This window comes from Seriola lalandi, unplaced genomic scaffold, assembly GCF_002814215.2.
Source record: "Seriola lalandi dorsalis isolate HSWRI2012SDOR001 ecotype SW California unplaced genomic scaffold, Sedor1 jcf7180002054923, whole genome shotgun sequence".
NCBI lineage: Eukaryota > Metazoa > Chordata > Actinopteri > Carangiformes > Carangidae > Seriola > Seriola lalandi.
This window is the reverse complement of record NW_019525475.1, coordinates 1083705-1101844: the sequence shown is the minus strand read 5'-3', so window position 1 is coordinate 1101844 and position 18140 is coordinate 1083705. Positions and strand designations below refer to the sequence as shown.

The 18140-nt window shown below is 43.2% G+C and overlaps 1 protein-coding gene across 1 annotated transcript in view; it reads left to right on the top strand.

The window, feature by feature from the left end:
- Positions 1-17706, top strand: part of gpr158a (G protein-coupled receptor 158a) — a 55798-nt gene extending 38092 nt beyond the window's left edge. The window contains exons 6-11 of the mRNA XM_023431504.2: positions 5415-5524; positions 7100-7338; positions 9048-9186; positions 11629-11734; positions 12491-12637; positions 13299-17706. Coding sequence (XP_023287272.1) covers positions 5415-5524; positions 7100-7338; positions 9048-9186; positions 11629-11734; positions 12491-12637; positions 13299-15179 — 2622 coding nt within the window. The 3' untranslated portion in view covers positions 15180-17706. The remainder of the gene's footprint in view (positions 1-5414; positions 5525-7099; positions 7339-9047; positions 9187-11628; positions 11735-12490; positions 12638-13298) is intronic.
- The last annotated feature ends 434 nt before the right edge of the window (positions 17707-18140 follow it).

The following is an 18140-nucleotide window of genomic DNA, read 5'->3' as shown; positions in this document are numbered from 1 at the left end:
ATTAGTGAGAGTTGCAGGGCTCATGGGAAACGTGGTCTAAATCCTTAAAAACATTAGCATTAACAGCACAGCACTGATAAGAGATGACAAAATGACAAAGGTCTACATTTTTTAACAGGAACTCAGAGTGATTTGTCACAACCTGAATCAAATGACCACAACTGTAGGAGCCGCCAAACGTGTATTTCACCCGTGTTGTTTATTATTTGTTTAGGTTACAAACAGGTCTCACATCCTACGTGATCGATAACCTGCGAGTCCCTGACCTTCGCTGTGAACGGGGATCAATCCCTAAAGCTTTCACCCTCTTCGTCGCTGCACTTCACACATTTACATTTTTATTGTCTGCACATTACGAGTTAATTACACACGGCAGCTTTTTGGTGTGATCCTGCTAACTGCTTTATTCTAATAAAAGAGTCCACCCACTTCCTTTTTTATTTTTTTAAAGTGTTATTGTTTGAATATCTCCTGTTTGCCCTGGAGCGAGAGCTAATTATCTAAAGCAGTCTAGCACAAAATGATTTGTGTGAGCTCTGTGGAGCATCCGGATGGGCGTCGTACTTCGGTCGTGGGTGTATTATCGTCCTCACATGAAGCCTTCGGGGACTCGAAGGCGGCAGAGTTTGGGTTTTTGTTACTTTGAAGTTTGAGGCACTAACGCCGGCTGTGTTTACATTTCGTCGTACTCCAGTTAAGGTCGTTTATCTCGGTCGTTTGTCGGCCAATTGTCTGAAGAAACCGCCGGCGTGTGTCAAAAAACCTGAAAAATCTCGACCTTGACTGTTGCTGATCTCACATGAGTCAAGTGTAAAACAAACACAAAACAAGGAAAGTGTCACGCGCTGATTGTGGAAAAATTTGTCCTTTATTAGGAAGCTGGCAGGCGCAGTCAGTTATCGTGCTTCGCAGTAATCATTATTGCTAAAACACATGGGTACGTGTTTGATTTTATGCTGCTTTTTCTCATGTGGGAATTTCCTCTCTGAGAAACTTTAAAGGTGCCCTCGGGAGTTTCTTTTTTGTAAACAAACAAAATTTACATTCAGTGTTTATACTCACTAAAAGGCATTTTGTGCTTCCTTGAGGCCTGAGAAAAGTGCTGAATCTATTTCCCTCCTTCATAAAATATTTTTTATTTGAATATCTTAATATCAAAATTTTGAAACCTGCATTATTATTATAACATTGCTCCATGGTGTTACAAGTGTTTGTTTGTTGATATTGTCATTATTTATGACCATACCTATGTGTGGTACAACCAGCTTTACCTCAGTAAAATTTTATTGATAGCAGTGAGCGATATGCTAGCTAGTTAACATGATAACAGGTTTTCTTTTATCTTTTTTAATAAAACTTGTACGTCTCTTTCTTTTCCAAATGAAACATTATTCTTGTTTTTAATTATGGTCGACTAAATAAAGTTGTAAGAAGTAACCATGCAACAAAACAAGTCAGTTTAGTGTGAAACAACATAGCAGCTGACTTCACACTTACTCTCGAACCCTTCTCTGTCTCCTTAGTGTTTTTTTCTGACAGTATAAAAGGAACAATAAGGGGCGGAGACTGTCCACAATCCTTTGCAAAGGGACAAAATAATCAGATAACTGAAAACCAAATTAAAAACACAGCTTCAGAGGCAGCCAACATCAGAACAGCTCTCAGGAAAGCTGCTGCTCGCACCACAGCTGGCTGGCTTTCGTCAGCGTCGCACCAACAGGGACACACTCTCTCGCGGGTAACCAGCCCACTGACGCTGTGTGTGTGTGTGTGTGTGTGTGTGTGTGTGTGTGCGTGTGCGTGTGCGTGTGTGTGCGTGCGTGTGTGTGTGCGTGCGTGTGGAGCCAGCTGGTGGGCGCTGAAATGAGAGATGATTAGGAATGAAAGATAACTGCAAATTAAGTGACCGAGTGTTGATTGAACGTGTAAGTGGGTGTTTGTCTGTTGTTGTTTTTGTTGTTTTTTTTGACTCCTTATTTCAGCAGAACATTGATCACCGTTAGATATCCTAAACCGTTGGATCCTGCATGTTAAAGACGTAAACCTGTCGGGACACCTGTTGCTGTTCTCAGTCAAGCTGTTCGGTAACGTGTCCTGACTTGACTGAGAGGAGCTGATGTTCCCGTCAGCAGCCGCCGCGTCCCGTCGTTCTCCACAAACAAAACACTTCACCTTCACCCACCTTCTTCGTCACTGTCCTGCAAGTCACTCTTCATGAGAGCATTACTGAAGCCTCTGATGTGTGTGTTATAGCATCTGCTGTCAGGTTAATGTCTCTCCCGCAGCAGTCCGTGGCCATTGTTAAGAAAATGGCAACTCGAATCAAAGAAAACATCAACTAGAACTTCCACAGAGAACCAGTTGTTCATGATCCATAAGCGTTCATGCCTCCGTGGTAAATGTAAAGCTGCAGCCAGTTAGCTTAGCTTAGCTTAACTGTGCAGAGGTGTTAAATTCCACCTGCCAGCCCCTCCAAAGCTCTGTAATGATCACGTCATGTGTGGTTTGTTTAATTTGTATTGGAGACACTTGAAATTTAAGAATAAAAAATAACATTCCTACATGTAAATCCCACTGTTCTGATGTTGTTGAAACCCTGAATAATCATCAAGTTTTAAATGGTGGTAGGTTGCGAGCAGCGCTCACTCAGCATTTCCAGAAGCCTTTACTCATGCTGTAACTGAGACGAGACGAACGGGGGAGAGAGGCAGGCTGAAGAGTAGTAAGTGTGTTGATAATTGTCTCCTGGATATTGATGTCCATTAGAGAGGTACGCAGCACCCTGATCCTCTCAATCCCTTCACGGGCACTCCTGCACACACTTGGATGCATGTCAACACACACACACACACACACACGTACGAGAATAACACCCGATCCTTTTCCTTTCCCACAGCGCTGAACCCTAGATTCCCAGCACTTAGCATTGATTATTAATGGAAGGTTTCAAAAGAGAAGGAGGGGAGGAGGGGTAGAAACTGATCTTACTTTTTATGCACGCTGGCGTTAAGAGAAACCTGACGGAGGGTCAGGGCCAGACTTTTCCCAGAAACCAACCCGATAGAAAGTGAGTGGCTAATGAATTTTACCTCAGCATCACGTGGTCGGAGGGTCGTAGCAGTGTTTGAGGACAATGATAAATGCACTAAAATATAAATGAAGTAATAAAGTATAAAGTATTGACATTGCTTTGAGCATCAATGAGGACATAAGGAGGGATGGGAATTTACCTTATTGTATCAGATGAGCTGGGGAGAGCAGAGAGTGCAGGGCGAGCACGTTGTTGGTTTTGTGTTAGTGGAACTAGAACTTGAGCTTCTTTATTGGGTGTTTTACCACCATGCATGTTTATTTCTCGGGACAGGTGACAGAAATGCCAGTTAGAGGCAGGTGGCACCAAATCACGACACAGATATGTGTGAGCTGCTGTCTACTTCCTAGTTACCGGTTAACACCGGGGACAGGTTGTGTGTTTTGGGGAATGGTACCTTCAGTGTCTAAACTGGTGAACAGGTTGAAAACTTTTTTCGTGAGACTCATTCGCATCGTTTGGGACTGGGCCTCGAGGGGACAACACCTCCCTGTTTACGTCTCCTCACAAAACAACACACCAGCTTTAAACCGGCACGTGACGGAGATCCAGCTGCTATTTTGTAGTTTATCTAAAAAGGAGTCATGAGCTGTGTTTTCCCCTGGTGCGTTTTTACTCGTCTTCCTGTGCCCTCTTCTGTCCCCGTGGACCCAAATGTGCGTCAGCAAGTTGCTCAGCGCCTGCCCGGCCTGCTATCTCTTTATCGCCTCCTCTCTCTATTTTGTATTAAAAAAAAAAAAAGAATGAATACACTGAGGAGCAGCCACACATTGTTATTTAGATATTTTCTTTAACCTCTCTGCTTGGGGCGAGTTTTGTTGTTCCTGCACGGTCTGAAACGAGGCTTTCAGAGGCTCCTCCATCCTGCGAAGACATGAAGAAAAAAACACCCTGTGTGCATTTAAGATTAACAACTGAGCGCTCATCTTCTCGTTATTTGCTGCTGTACCACATTCCCCTTTGCAAAGCTGAATCAACCGGAGCAAGCTTTGTTTGAGTCAGAAGTTGGGTTTTTTTTCTGTGTTCGGTCGGCCGGGCGTCTTCCAGCAGACACGAGGATGTGGGCCACCCTGTCTCCCATGGGGTCCTCCGTGTCCCTTAACTGACTCGAACCTAGTGAGCAAAAATATCCACATGCCTGCGTCTTCGCCGCTGCCTGAGGGAACGTATTAATGCCTCGGCTAATCCGATTAACATTAACAATCCCACAGGGGAAATCGCTGCACATCTGCAACGGACAGATAATTATGTTGCCTCAGATGTTTGTTTCTTTCTCTTTTTTTTGTGTTTGTTTTGGCGCTTTTTATGTCTTTGGAAGACGATCAGTGTTTTTTGTCTGTTTTGTTTTTTGTTTTTTTTGTCGGTATGGACGGGCAACATTTCAGTGTGTTTCTAGGTCTTTGTAGCAAACACGGGCGGATGCCCTCCCCCTTGTCTCAAGGGCAAGCGTTCTGTGATGTTAGCAGCGTCAGATGGAGTAATGCCACAGATGGTAATGAAATGTCACTGCACTTCTATCATATCTTGTTTTAACTATAATGGCCAATGCAATTCATGAATTTCCTCAGGTATTAAATTCCTTTAGAAAGTGGCTCAGCCGCCATTAATATTAGTGATGGTATAGTCATGGCCGCACTGGTATCTCGTTAGTGTTTCTTCCATTACATCTGAGACATCACACACAGCACATGCCAGTGTTTCTCATGCTTAACTGCTGTATTATGCACCGACTGCACATTTCATTAAGGACTTGTTTACTCGTATGACTCGTGAGGACATCACAGCAGTGGCTGCACACAGGTGACGTTTTTACAGCCGTTCAGCAAGAGGAGTAAAGTTGAGAGGAGGTTTCTCTGGAAGAAACAGCAGCCTGACAGAACACAGTGTTGAGGAGGAAATTGTAACTATCCAGCTAGTGAGGACAGTGTGATGCAGCTGAAAGCTCCAGAAGACAGTGAGTTGGGACTTTAGCCAAACTGATATTTCTAAAGTCGAGACTACAGGAGCAGGAAGTAGGAAAACACTGACGAAGTCAGTGGAAAACAACTTTTTAAGTAGGTTTTGAGGAAGAGAGTGAAAAAAACAGAAGCAGTTATCTGAAGACGGAGTGAGTTAATAAGTGATTGGACATACAATGAATTAAACAGCATGAACCTTCTCAGCAATCTAACATGATATCAGAGAACTGCACGATCCAGCAGCGACTTCCCACGACTTTGTTTTAAATTTCCAAATGATGGAGCGGCCCGTTGTCGTCCAGATGGAAAACGCTCTCAGTTGGGCGTCTCTCTGACTTATGTTTGCTCTTCCTGTCCTCTTGCAGGTCGGGATTCTTTATTTCCAGCCGAGTGTTTTCCGATGCATCCTGCTGCGATGGGTCCGAATGCTGGGTTTCGCTACCGTCTACGGGACACTGACTCTCAAGCTGTACAGGTAATAACACACCCACCAACTCTGAGGACACACCTGCACACATACAGGATTATCCGTGTCCCGTGGTTTATTCTGGCATGTACCATGTCATATAATGTTTGCATGGAACATGAGTTACCTGGTTACTGGTGTGATTCTTACTCGTGTGGTTATTGCAGAGTGAGCAGTATTTTTTCTTTTTTCTTTTTAACAATGACAGTGACAGACTTTTAAAAGTAGATCAGGAGCAAATTACAACATATTTCTTCCTCTGATTGGCGCCCCCACCACCCCACCCCCCCAGCTGGTGGTGCCCTAGGTGACCTACGCCGGAAGCTCTGTACACACACACTGCCACACGGGTTGCTTTGCCCCCAAATGATCTGCATATATAACGTAGTAATCATGGTTGGCAAGAGACAAACCAGGAGACGAATGTGTGAGAGCAGAGGAAGGGAAGGGACCGCCTCAGGATACAGCGGGGGTGAGAGAAGGGGGGGGGCTTATCCAGCACTGAATAGCTGATAATGAGACAGCGGGTTTGCTGTATTTAAAGTAATGTGCTTGAAATTGTTCATCTGTGGGTCTTTTTGTCAGGTGAATCTGTCAAAAAAAAAAAAAAAAAAGGCCTAATGAAGATGCTGATTAAGAGGATATGGTTAATGCGAGCGAGAGCCGAGTAAACCCTCAGAGGTGCGAGTTAACATATTGCTCAGATCAATTTTTGATGGGGGGGGGGCTCATTAGTTGGGAGCGCAGTGGACACTTCATCAATGTGCGTGAAGGGCAAAGCCTAAGAATAGCTGTGTCACACAGAAGAGCGAAGAGTAACCGCTGTAAACTACGATGCATTTGATAGTTGAACTGTTCTGCTGCGTTGCATTACAAAGACTGAAAGAAAGAAAAAACATCCAGACTCAGACACTTACGTTCTTTTGCAAACTGCTCTTTTAGAAGTTAGTCAGCGCCGATAACAATGACGAACTACTTCCTCTTTTTGCTTCTCGGAGACAGAAGTCATTATTTGCACAACCACAAAAGCTCCTTGTCTGAAAAACATAAAGATAGATCTTTTTAAGTCTCTGCAAATGTGACCGAAGCTGCTGTTGTTTTTCTGGCGAGAACAGTATCAACGTTTCGGTGTCAGACCCTCACGATCACAGAACAATCCCGCTGCAGATTCACCGTTTTCATACTGATGTTCTACAATAATATGGTTAGACATCAAAGATGGCAGTTTCTGTATCTGTATCTGTTGTGTTTTAGTAAGAGCTCTTAAAATAGATTTCCTCTTTCTCTCCAGTGGCTGTTATCACTCGTGTAGGTCGCTTGTCCCTTTACCCTACGACCTGTCCGCAGGCGCACCGTATTATTTGGTTTGGTTTAGCCAGGTTGAAAGAAAGAACTTCTTTAAGGTTAGACATTTTAGACATTTTTTAAGTGCAATCAAGGCAGGTTGCAACATTGATGATCCTCAACAATGCAAGACAAAGCAAGGGTGAGATTTCCCTCTCATGAATCCTGTTCTGACAGTTTTTCTTTAAAATGCCATTATCCACAACGTCGATAGTGTAGTTTCTCTTCTGCGTCCCGCAGGGTGCTGAAGGTGTTCCTCTCCCGGACAGCCCAGAGGATCCCCTACATGACCAGCTGGAGGGTGCTGCGTCTGCTGGGCATCATCCTGCTCATTGTGTGCTGGTTCCTGGTGGCGTGGACATCTGCCGTCTGTCAGAACCCGGACAGGAAGTCGGCTCTCATCGACGTGGGCTACACGCCCGACGGGCTGCAGTTCAGCATTTGCCTGCTGGATCGCTGGGACTACATGATGGCTGTTGGTAAGCCCCCGTAGCTTCCCTCTGCCTCCATAGGGTGTTGTGATTAGATCAATATACGCTGCAGTCTGTGTGTGCACCTCAGTGAGAAAACAAGGGTTATTTGAGGTATTCATGGCATAAAATCAAGAGTGATTTGTCTGGCGTGATACATTTGGAGTTCAAAGCGAGTGAGGAAGAGTGAGTGATGAGGAGAAGTTGGATGAGTAAGACAGTTTGCCTCCATCCACATTTGGCAATGTTCTCATGTTTCCCAAAAGAAGACATTAATCCTCTCCACCGGTGCTACACTTTTGGACGTTTTCCTGTGTTGTGCGTGGCGGAGAGGGCAACCAGCGGCAGATAAAGACGGATGAGGAAATCAAACGACGCTTGGAGGGGAGCCGCATCTCGGCGTTGAGGAAATCTGCATGCTGCTTTTACGCCTGCTGACTCAGACTTCATGAGAGAGAAAGCGCGGCCATTTCTGACTTCTGGGAAAACAGATGGACCCCCGGCCGAGCCGCCGTGCTGCGATACTGTATGCTGAGGCCAGATTTTCTCTGTTCATTAGGAAGTAAAAATAGGTTGGTAATAGGGACGCGCGGGTCGGCTCTGACGTCACCTTCCGCACAGGTCATAAATTTAACGCGCACTTTCACGATGCAATAAATCTTTCGGCTTTAACACTCCACACCTGCACACACTCGGTCAGGTCTCTGATTGTGAAACATTTTACTGTCTTCAAAAAACAACATGTGAAAGCACAGTTTGAAACTAATAAAGATTAATTGTTCTTCTACTAATGCCTCAACAAAACTGTTCATTTAATCTAGAATATTACATTAGACTTAATCATATTTCTGTTAACAACTTATTTTTTTGGTCAACTAATTTTAATGAATGTAATTATTTTCTCAAAATAAGTCAAATAATTTATAAACGGTTCATATTGTTTCATTATTGGTTAATAAATTGTTTACTAATGCTTTATGGATGAGTAATAAGCCATTAGTAAGAGCAGTGAGAACAACATCGGCTGGTCTTCATCATCCTCTTTCCTCTTATTAATTAATAAAAGGTTTCACATTGAGTCATCAGCAGAAGTCATCTGTTAAATGTGAAGCTGACATTAAAAGGTCCAGATGTGAATAAGGACATAAGAATTATTTATTACACATTAATAGATTTCAAATTTTCAACATAAGAATATTTAAGAATTTTCTCGATGCAGATTATTTTTTCCTTCATTTTACATATTGTGATATCCACATTAAAAAAAAAAAAACTCTTCTGTTAATGGCTACTTGCGTCTGATGCTCATTGTTGTTCCCACTGTGAAGAGCACGTGTGATTCACTGAGACCCGACGGCTCCACAGTTCAAGCACACGACACCATAAATGTCAAAAAAAGCAGCATGTTTATTGCTGTGGAGCCGGCTACCTGGGAGACGTCACATGGGGTTGCCATGGCGGTGCACAGGGATTCATCTATTGTCCGGAGAATACAACCGCAGCTGTTACGAATGAGTTTGATAGCTTTTGTGTGAGCGGGGGGGGCGGGGGGCATTTTCCTGCAAACCTGTATTTGCCCCAGCTCCATGAGAGCATTGAACTGTGAAGTGGCTGGTTGGTGGGGGCCTGAAAAGCCTGTGTGCACCGCATCGAAATGATTTTCTTGGACCGTGTGTGTGTGTGTTGTTCACCACTTCTCTCTCATCCTTGCTTCACAGCTGAGTTCCTCTTCCTGCTGTGGGCGGTGTACCTGTGCTACGCTGTGAGGACGGTGCCGTCGGCGTTCCACGAGCCTCGCTACATGGCCATCGCTGTTCACAACGAGCTCGTCCTGACGGCGATATTCTACGTCATCAGGTAACACCTCCTGCCACCACAGACATCTGGACTCCTCAGGGGGGGGCGTATGTGAATTAAAATGACACGCGAGTTAAAGGGCTGGTTCCTCTGAAATTACAAACTGGTATCAGGCTGTGCAGATGGTGATGTTTCATTTACATTTATATTTACATTTACTCATGTGGCAGGCGCTTTTTATCCTAAGTGACTTACAAGTGATGGTTAAAGCGTTGCATAAGTACTACATCTATTTAATAAGTGCAAGGAGATCAAGTAAAGAAGTGCTAGTGAGGCTTGTTAAAGTTTGTCCCTGATGTTTGAAATCTCTGCTGCAAGTGAATTGAATTTCATTTGTGGTTCTGGTTTTGTTAAAATAATGTTTTGTTTTTAATAATTTTCATCAATTTCGCAACATTTTGTCATTTTTCAATTCAACTCTATTCACCTCTATTGTTTTGATGTGGAGACAAAGATATAAGATAGAAAAACAAACATTTAGATATCACTAGTCAGGCTGTTTTGTGTAAGTTGTGTGAATTGACCTTTTAAACTAAAACAATCCCATCAAACTCTTTCATAAATATCGTTTCCTGGCAATATCTTAATAGACCTGGTGCAGTAACCTCCACATCCACCTGCTCTAAGGAAGATAAAACGTAATTACCAACAGATCTGTCCTCCTCAACATACAGATGTTAATAATATACGCTGTCCCTGTCAAATAAAGTAATAAAAATATAAAGATGCTGTCACATTCACCAGCTTCATGTTTAATATCGCCGTCTCTTCTCGCTGTTGTCACTCTGACGTTTATGTCCTCTGCTAGATTGTCTCATTTGCATCACATACAGGCTCGAGCGTGATGCTCAACCCCTCTGTTCATCTGGGAGTGTGAAGTGAAATCCGCCCTCTCCCTCCCGTGTTCATGTCAAATAGCTGCACCGTGCAGTTTATAAATGAGACGTTTCAGCTGACACCGCCACAGCCATTCCTAGCAGGAGTCCCCCACTTAAATGAGAGCTCAGCTCCATCACATTATTTACTAATGAAGCATGTCAGAATGATTTATGTATTTTTCAAGACCGCATAAACAGCTAGAATTATTGGCAGCCATATTCCAGTTATAAATTAACATCCATTGCCAATAAATTGCTTATCGTCGACGTATAGTCGGATAGTTTCTTGGAATAAATCTGAGTTTTTTAACAGTTTTGACGGTATGTTGAACATCTGGCTCTTTGTGATTACTCTGCCATCTCCTTTAATGGGCCTCTTCAGCCCTTGTTGTGAGGCCTGCCTCTCTGCAGACGAGATTTTGGACAGTTGCCTGGTGTGGCGAGTTGATTCTGACTGGCTGCCACCAGAGACCACGCCGTACACCGGGGCTTGTTAGAGGCATCCGGCGTCCATTTGTGTTACTCAAACAACCTGCCATTTGATCCCACGGTGGCCAGTTAAAGCTCAGGCTTCCTCTTTCTCCGTGATAGGCTTCAGGTTTTTAGCCGGGTCCAGGTGCGAACGGTGATGTCGAGAGAAAATGCAGGGGATGTATCCGCTGGGAGTCTTTGCATGAGCGATGGCGAGACGCCGCAGCCTAAGAGGAGTCAGCACGCCAAGGTTATTAAATCCTCATCTGCACAGAAACTCCTCACAAAACATGAAGGAGGGAAGACTTCAAAGCTTCGGGACATTTCATATGCTGGACCTTTGCCGTCATTCATGCCTCGAAGCTATTACCACAGTAACTGTTCGTTAATTAGCCATTTGCCAACTTCAACGACGTAATGAGCCTGCTAGATGACATTTGCTTGGATAGAGGCTCTCCAGCGGTTGAATTAGCATCTGACAGGACTCGCCTTCATATCCTTAGTGCGCACGAGGTCTTGCTGTGCTGAAAGCCTGTTAGTTCGTTTTGAATAAAAGGCTAGAGCTACTCTTCAAACCACTATTGTTTCTGTTGGTAATTATCTCATTTTCCACCAACTGCTGCGCCACAGCCAGCCCCGCGTATTACTGTCTGATGTATAAATAGGCTGAATCTTGTGACCAGATCAAGGTCACTTCCCTTTTTATTGTGAATCCAACTGAAAGAATGAGGGAAATATTGTGTCCTTGCTGTCAAAAGGATCACTCGAGTGGAGGGTTATATGAGGCACTGGACTTGACGCCCAGAAGAAGACAGTGTGTAAATCTACTTTGAGATTCAGATTGGAGCCAAGAGAGACAGACACCAGCAGACTTAATGTGTTTTCAGCCAGAGTTTGACTGCAGTAAGAATATCACAACATCATTTAGTCATACTCAACACTAGTTAACATGTGCACACGTGCAATTGGACAATCAGCCATTATAAAGGTTTTTTGTTGTTTTTTTTAGGATGTGTTTATTAACAAAACATCTGGATGTCTCTTGTATCTGCACTATGTGGATTCAGTTTCTTCTTTTCTTGCACCATGACAGGTTCACTCTCGCTCCTGAGCTCCACCCAGACTGGATGCTCCTACTGTTCTTCACCCACACACACTTAACTGTAACAGTTACACTGGGTCTGCTGCTCGTTCCTAAGGTAAAAGTCATTTTTCTTTTTTGCTTAAATGAGAAGTTAAATTTTCTTTTTTGTTTGTTTGTTTTTTTGACACAATGCTAGTAAATACAACCCTACAATTAAACAAATGCTAAATTAGATTGTGGTTTTCTTATTTCCAAATAAATTTTATTTCATTTCGTTTTAATTCACTGTAATTTATGCATTTTTTTTCCTCTTGGTACTGTTCATTAAGTACTATAAGAAAATTTAATAAATGTTTATAACGCACGATAATGTAGTTATAAGCCGATATATGGGCATTTGTAACAATTAAAATATTGGTCAATATTATAAATTCTTCTTTGAACACATAATTTAGATTTCTACAACTATGACTTGCTCTTTTGTCATTCATCATCTTTCATATTATTTATATTTATATACTAATACACCAGCCTCCACTTATGGACGCCCACAAGAAGGATTATATTTGTTGACATATACATTGATAAACATTAATATCTGCCTATAACTGTGTCATGGTGCTTGTTATAAACTATTTTTAAAGGTATATATTACACTTATAAATAGTAAAATAGATTGATTTAAAGTAAAGAGATTGAGAGTGCGATATTAAGTGTGAACTTTAGATCACCGTAGTTGATTTCAGGTCAATCCCACAACTATCCTATCCTGTTGCTGTAAATACCTAATATTGCACCGAATGTGTATTAATCCTCAACTGAAAACAGTTTCTTTTTTTTTTTCTTTTTTTTTTTTATGTCTTTCCACCAGTTCCTGTTCGCTGGCACCCACATGAGGGATGACATCGCCTCTGAGGCCTACGAGGACGAGCTGGACATGGGTCGATCCGGATCGTACCTAAACAGCAGCATAACGTCCGCGTGGAGCGAACACAGTCTGGACCCCGAGGACATTCGGGTAAGAGGCGTTTCCGTTTGCCTTTTCCGTCTCCACTGTATAACACTGGTGATACCTTCTTTTTGAATCCTCCCAAAAATACTGAGCCATGGCAGTTCTTCATTGCAGACACCAGACGAAATGGGCCATCTCAGTTCTATTAATGGCTGTGGCGTAAGATCTTGTGACAGTCTTTGGGAAAAACGTACCAACGTGAGCAGAGATTTCCGTTTGTCTGTTAGAGCTGAAGAAGTCTCTCTACCAAAAAGATTTGGGCACCCCTATTTACCAGAGGGAGTGGTGTTATGATGACATCATGAGCATTCAGTGTATCGGATGGGGATAGCGACAGAAATACAATAAATTTAAAGACCTGAGCTTAGAGGCTGTTTCAGACCTAACATTAAAACACACTCCGTTTCCTTATTTGACGCTGTCCAGGACTGTCCTGTCTGCTTTTATTTTCTCAGCACGCATGTGGTATTCCATAGTGCATCATTCAACAGCTGTTTGTAGTCACGTGTCATGGATTTGTACTGCATGTTCTCTGTGCAGTAGAGTGTGTGCTTCTTCGTAACAGTGCTGCAATTACCCTGTAACGATACGGGAGTTTCAACAAGAGACTGATCACTTTTGTTTTTTGTCTTTCCCTTCTTCGTTCTGTTCTGTCGTGAATGTGTAGGAGGAGCTGAAGAAACTCTACTCACAGCTGGAGATTTACAAGAGGAAGAAGATGCTGGCAAACAACCCTCATCTCCAGAAGAAGCGCAGCTCCAAGAAAGGGCTGGGTCGCTCGCTAATGAGGCGCATCACCGAGATTCCCGAATCTGTGCACCGGCAATGCAGCCGCGAAGACAAGGAGGCCGGGGAACATGGGAGCAATCGTAACAGCATCTGCATGTTGAAGAAAAACCCTTTCGACCCGCCTCACCCAGGAAAACCAGCGAAGGAGGAGACGCTGAAGAACAAGGTTTTCTCCCTGAAGAAGTCCCACAGTAGCTACGACCACGTGCGCGACCAGAGTGAAGACTCCAACAGCTCGGCAACGGACAAGATGGAGGTGACCACAGCCGAAGGCTCCCTCCTGGATACACTCATGGGCAAGAAGCTGGTCAAGAAGAAATCTAGTGAGAATATAAACGTCCCCAGTGAATCTACAGAATCGGTTCCTTTGGTCTGCAAGTCCGCCAGCGCCCATAACCTCACCGCAGACAAGAAACCGATTCACCCCAGAGCGTCCATGCTGCAGAAGTCGCTCAGTGTCATCGCCAGTGCCAAAGAGAGGACTTTGGGCTTGGCAGGAAAGACCCAGAGTGCAGAGGACAGCAATAAGAAGAGTCAGCCAAAGAGCAAAGACACAAGGGCCAGTGCAGAGCTGGATAATGAATGCCAACCCAAGATGATTATTAGCCAGTCGGTTGAGTACAAACAGAGTGCGGCGAAGGGTAGGATCATGAAGCAGCCGGTGAGCGGCAGCGAGCCTTCAATCTGCTCCGATCCAGCCAAGGGAAAGGACCTCTACGACCTCTCGGAAGTGTGCCCTTGGGAAGTGGAAGATCTCCCGACTCCGTCCGAAAACAAGGTCCAAAAGCACGTATCTATAGCGCCGAAGGAAACCACAACGGTTCACGGAGGAAGCACCAAGGGAGGCAAATCTCAGCAGCAGAAGCAGAGAGCGTCCGATCAGTCGCCATCAAGTGGAAGGAATTCAAAGGAGATTCAGAAGACGACTGCTGTTCGAGCTGACGTATGTCCGTGGGAGGATGCAGGTGAGAGTAATGCTAGTCAACAGGAAGGGTCAAAGCAACAGGTATCCAGTCAGGCTAGCCAGCTGGCTAAAACACAGCCGCCTCAGTCTGCAGTAGAAAGCGCCAAAACCCAGCGGGCAGACGTTTGTCCATGGGACTTCGAAGAGGCTCAAAAGACAACAGAGTTGGCTCGCTCGCCGGATATGACAAAGCAGAGAAAAGGTACGTCTCCAGTGGATGGGAGAGGAAGAAGTTCCCTTTCGGATTCATCCAAAATCGGAGCCTCACTCCAGCTACCACCTCCAAAAGCTGATGTGTGTCCCTGGGACTACGACAGTGCGGCAGTATCTCCGAATTCTGAGAGGACGCCGAGTCCGTCTCGAGGTTCCAAAACCACGGAGTCCCCTTCGAAAAAGAAGGGTACGCTTTCCACAAGAACGCTTGAGACAGAGAAATCAAAAGACGCTGATGATGAGAAAAGTAGAACAAAAGCTAAGGACAAGAGCAAATCTTCGGAGAAACACGCGAGCCAACAGAAAATGGCGGATGTTTGCCCGTGGGATGTCGAGGGTCACCAGGAGGTGCCGTTGGTAGAAAAAAGGAAAAGCGCAAACGTTGGAGCAGCCAAAGTGAAACAGGCTGAAGTGTGTCCGTGGGATTATCAGGAGACGTCGGATACGAAAGGTACAGACAAAAGTGCTGCTGCAGTGAAACAGAGCAGTCCGAATCCCAAAGGCGGGATTGTCAGCGCCGTGAAAAAGGCAGATGTTTGTCCCTGGGACTTTGAGGATAGCACATCAAGCAAGAAGGCATGACACTAAACCTTAATGGACCACTGCAATTATAGTTATTGATGTATACTTTTTTTTCCACTTTGAAATCGTTAAATATTACCTTTTACTATTATTAGTGCGGTGACTTGGAAGAAAAGTTGATCAGATTCCACAAGTTGCCTTCCTTTCCGAGGTTTTTGTTCCGGTTTTACCTATTTTGAAAATAAGTAAAATGTACAAAAAACTAAACAAAAGTCATGATGAGCATTCCAGATTATTCCAGGAAAATCCTGAAGATAAATTGTAGACGAATTATGCAACTTTTGATTCAGCCTTTTCACTTCACGAGCGACTTTTATCTCATGTTACATGGTTCTCAGCATCACCGACATCATCACTCCTTGGGACGAGGACGCGACGTGACGTTAGAAAGTTGTAGAGGAGAAATTAAAAATATTGTTTTGTGTAAGAATAAGAAGTAAACTAAACTACAGAAGTGAAAGCCAAAGATTAAGGGAACATTTACAAAGAGGGATGTTGGTCTTTAGGCGGTAAAGTTAATTTATTAGTTTGTGTCCAAAGCTTGGCGCAGAGGCAAGGACACAGAAGGGAAATCAATCTATAGCACTTTAGCCAGCCCCATTAATTAAGAACGGAGGACGGGAGACTCTGTTCTTCTTGTACATTTCGTCTTCTTATTTTCAACTTCATGGCATGATAATCACGCAGGATATCACACCACACCAACCAAAATTAGACATGTTTTTCGTTCTTTTTTTTTTTTTTTGTTTAGATCTATTTAATTGTAGTTCTCGGCAGATTAAAAATGCTTCCAAGTCTGCTGAGATGTACTGTATGTGCCTAACTTAACTAGCATTGTCTTGTATTAGTCTGAAGTAAAAGCAAGTGGCTTCACCTTCAGCATTTTGTGACGGTGAATTATATAAACAGCATGCACAGCCAGGTGTGGAGAGTAGTCGGACCATAACCCGGCTTGTCAACGAAGGCAGTTAACGTGTTGACGAGTATATAATGTTGTTTTACTTTTCTTTTCTGAATGCCAGTCACTCACTCTCCTGCTTTCATGTTTCCCGAAGCTCATTCAGGGCGGTGAAGATCATATGAGCAGCAGCAGTAACTTGAATGTGTGTCAATATGATTCGTGTGTAAACTGTTTAAAGAAAAAAAGAAAAAAAATAGTAGGGACAGAGAAATTCTGACGGGCTACTGGGAAAATTATTTGCACCAGCTTTGTTTATGAATCCAGCATGGGTCTATGTGTTTGGCTTGCACCAAGTGTGTGTGTGTGTGTGTGTGTGTGTGTGTGTGTGTGTGTGTGTGTGTGTGTGTGTGTGTGGACATGGATTTAAAGTAAAACTTCTCTGTCTCAAACACCAAAGTCGAAGATGAACATGCCACCGATTTCAGTTTAAAATCAGCGGATAGAAATCGCTGTTTTAAAATAATAATTGTGGTTTATTACAACTTGGGTTTTTATTTTTATTTTTTAAGTTTTTCCACCATCATTTCTATTGGTGACAGTGACATTGTACTCATCAAGTTAAATGCTCAGACCTGGGTTGGTATTTCTGTTAATTGATTGACAACACCAATTACAGCTGCATCAATGTGTTGGTGGCCATTACTCTGAAGCTCCGCCCCCATTCTTAATCCCGCCTCTAAAGATCTGATTGGCCGATAGTTTCTCCAATGGGGGGGAGACAAGACGCTTCTAAATAAAGCCAGTAAGATATTGGCTTGTTTTGTTTTAAACGGACCAATCATATTTTTCTTTTCTTGTCAGATTTTGTTGAAGCAGTTACTTTGGTGAGTACAATGATATCATAACTGAAACCCCCCCCCTCATATTTCAAGAATAAGTATTAATCTGCTGTTAATTCATGTTTTTTTTATTTTCCTTTGTGAATTGAGAGTTCACAAGTAGCATAATGCATGTTCTTCCCTGTTTAATGCAAACTAGGCTGAAACCCAACTGATTGATTATGCTAATAACTTTAGAACTAGACTTAGCAATGTGGTTATCAATTACTAATTTGACTAAACCTTTTGAAGGTTTTGATTTGTTCAGTGTTTTGTATCAAAATGTCTAAATATTCATCATGCACTATCCATCCTGGGATTACAGTGAGAAAAAAATAATAATTTCCCACTTATATTCAAAATAATACCTGTTGATCAGCTGACAATATTTGCAGCAGTGTGAGGAGAACTACGTATCAATATAGCATCTACAGTACTTTATGGTATCTCGTGAGATTTACATGGTATCACTGAGTGTCGTCACCGATTGTAATTATCTGTATTTGATGTCAAATTCCTCTTGACAAAATATACAAGCTCTGTAGGAGTCCTTACTAACTGTGATTTAAAAAAAAAAATAAAATAAAAAAGTCAGTGCTCGTCAGTGAGAATTTTAACCAAGTCCTCATTTGATTAAACACTCTAAATTTCTGTAGCACAGAAACGATCCAGTGACAAATATTTGTAGCTGCTCTTATCCGACTTTGTTTAACGTGCTCTACAGCTAGACTCCATAAACGTGATTTAGACGCCACGTCTTATATCTGCCTCCACCGACTGAGAAATTACCCCTGCTCCTGAGCTGCGGTGGGTGGAGGGTGGTGGTGGAGGAGGGTGGGGCCCAGTCTGAGATATTTCAAAATGTGGAGTGTTTGCCTTTCAGCGTGAGATTTGTCATCACCTCTGCTTTATGAGCTCCTTTAGGAACAGTGTCTGAGAAGAACTGCCACCGCGCGTGGATGGATTGTGATGCCTCTGTGGATCTATGTGATATTTATGAAACCAGATGTTAGGCGTCATCCATCACATGCGTCGCGGTGGCGGATGCGGGATCCTGTTATTTGGGATTTCCTGACCTCTGGTGCGACAACAACAACAAAAAAAAAACATTTCTGTTTTTTCTTTAAAAACTGACTCCAGTCTTTTCGCAATCACTGCCGCATTAGATTTTACTGCCCTGGG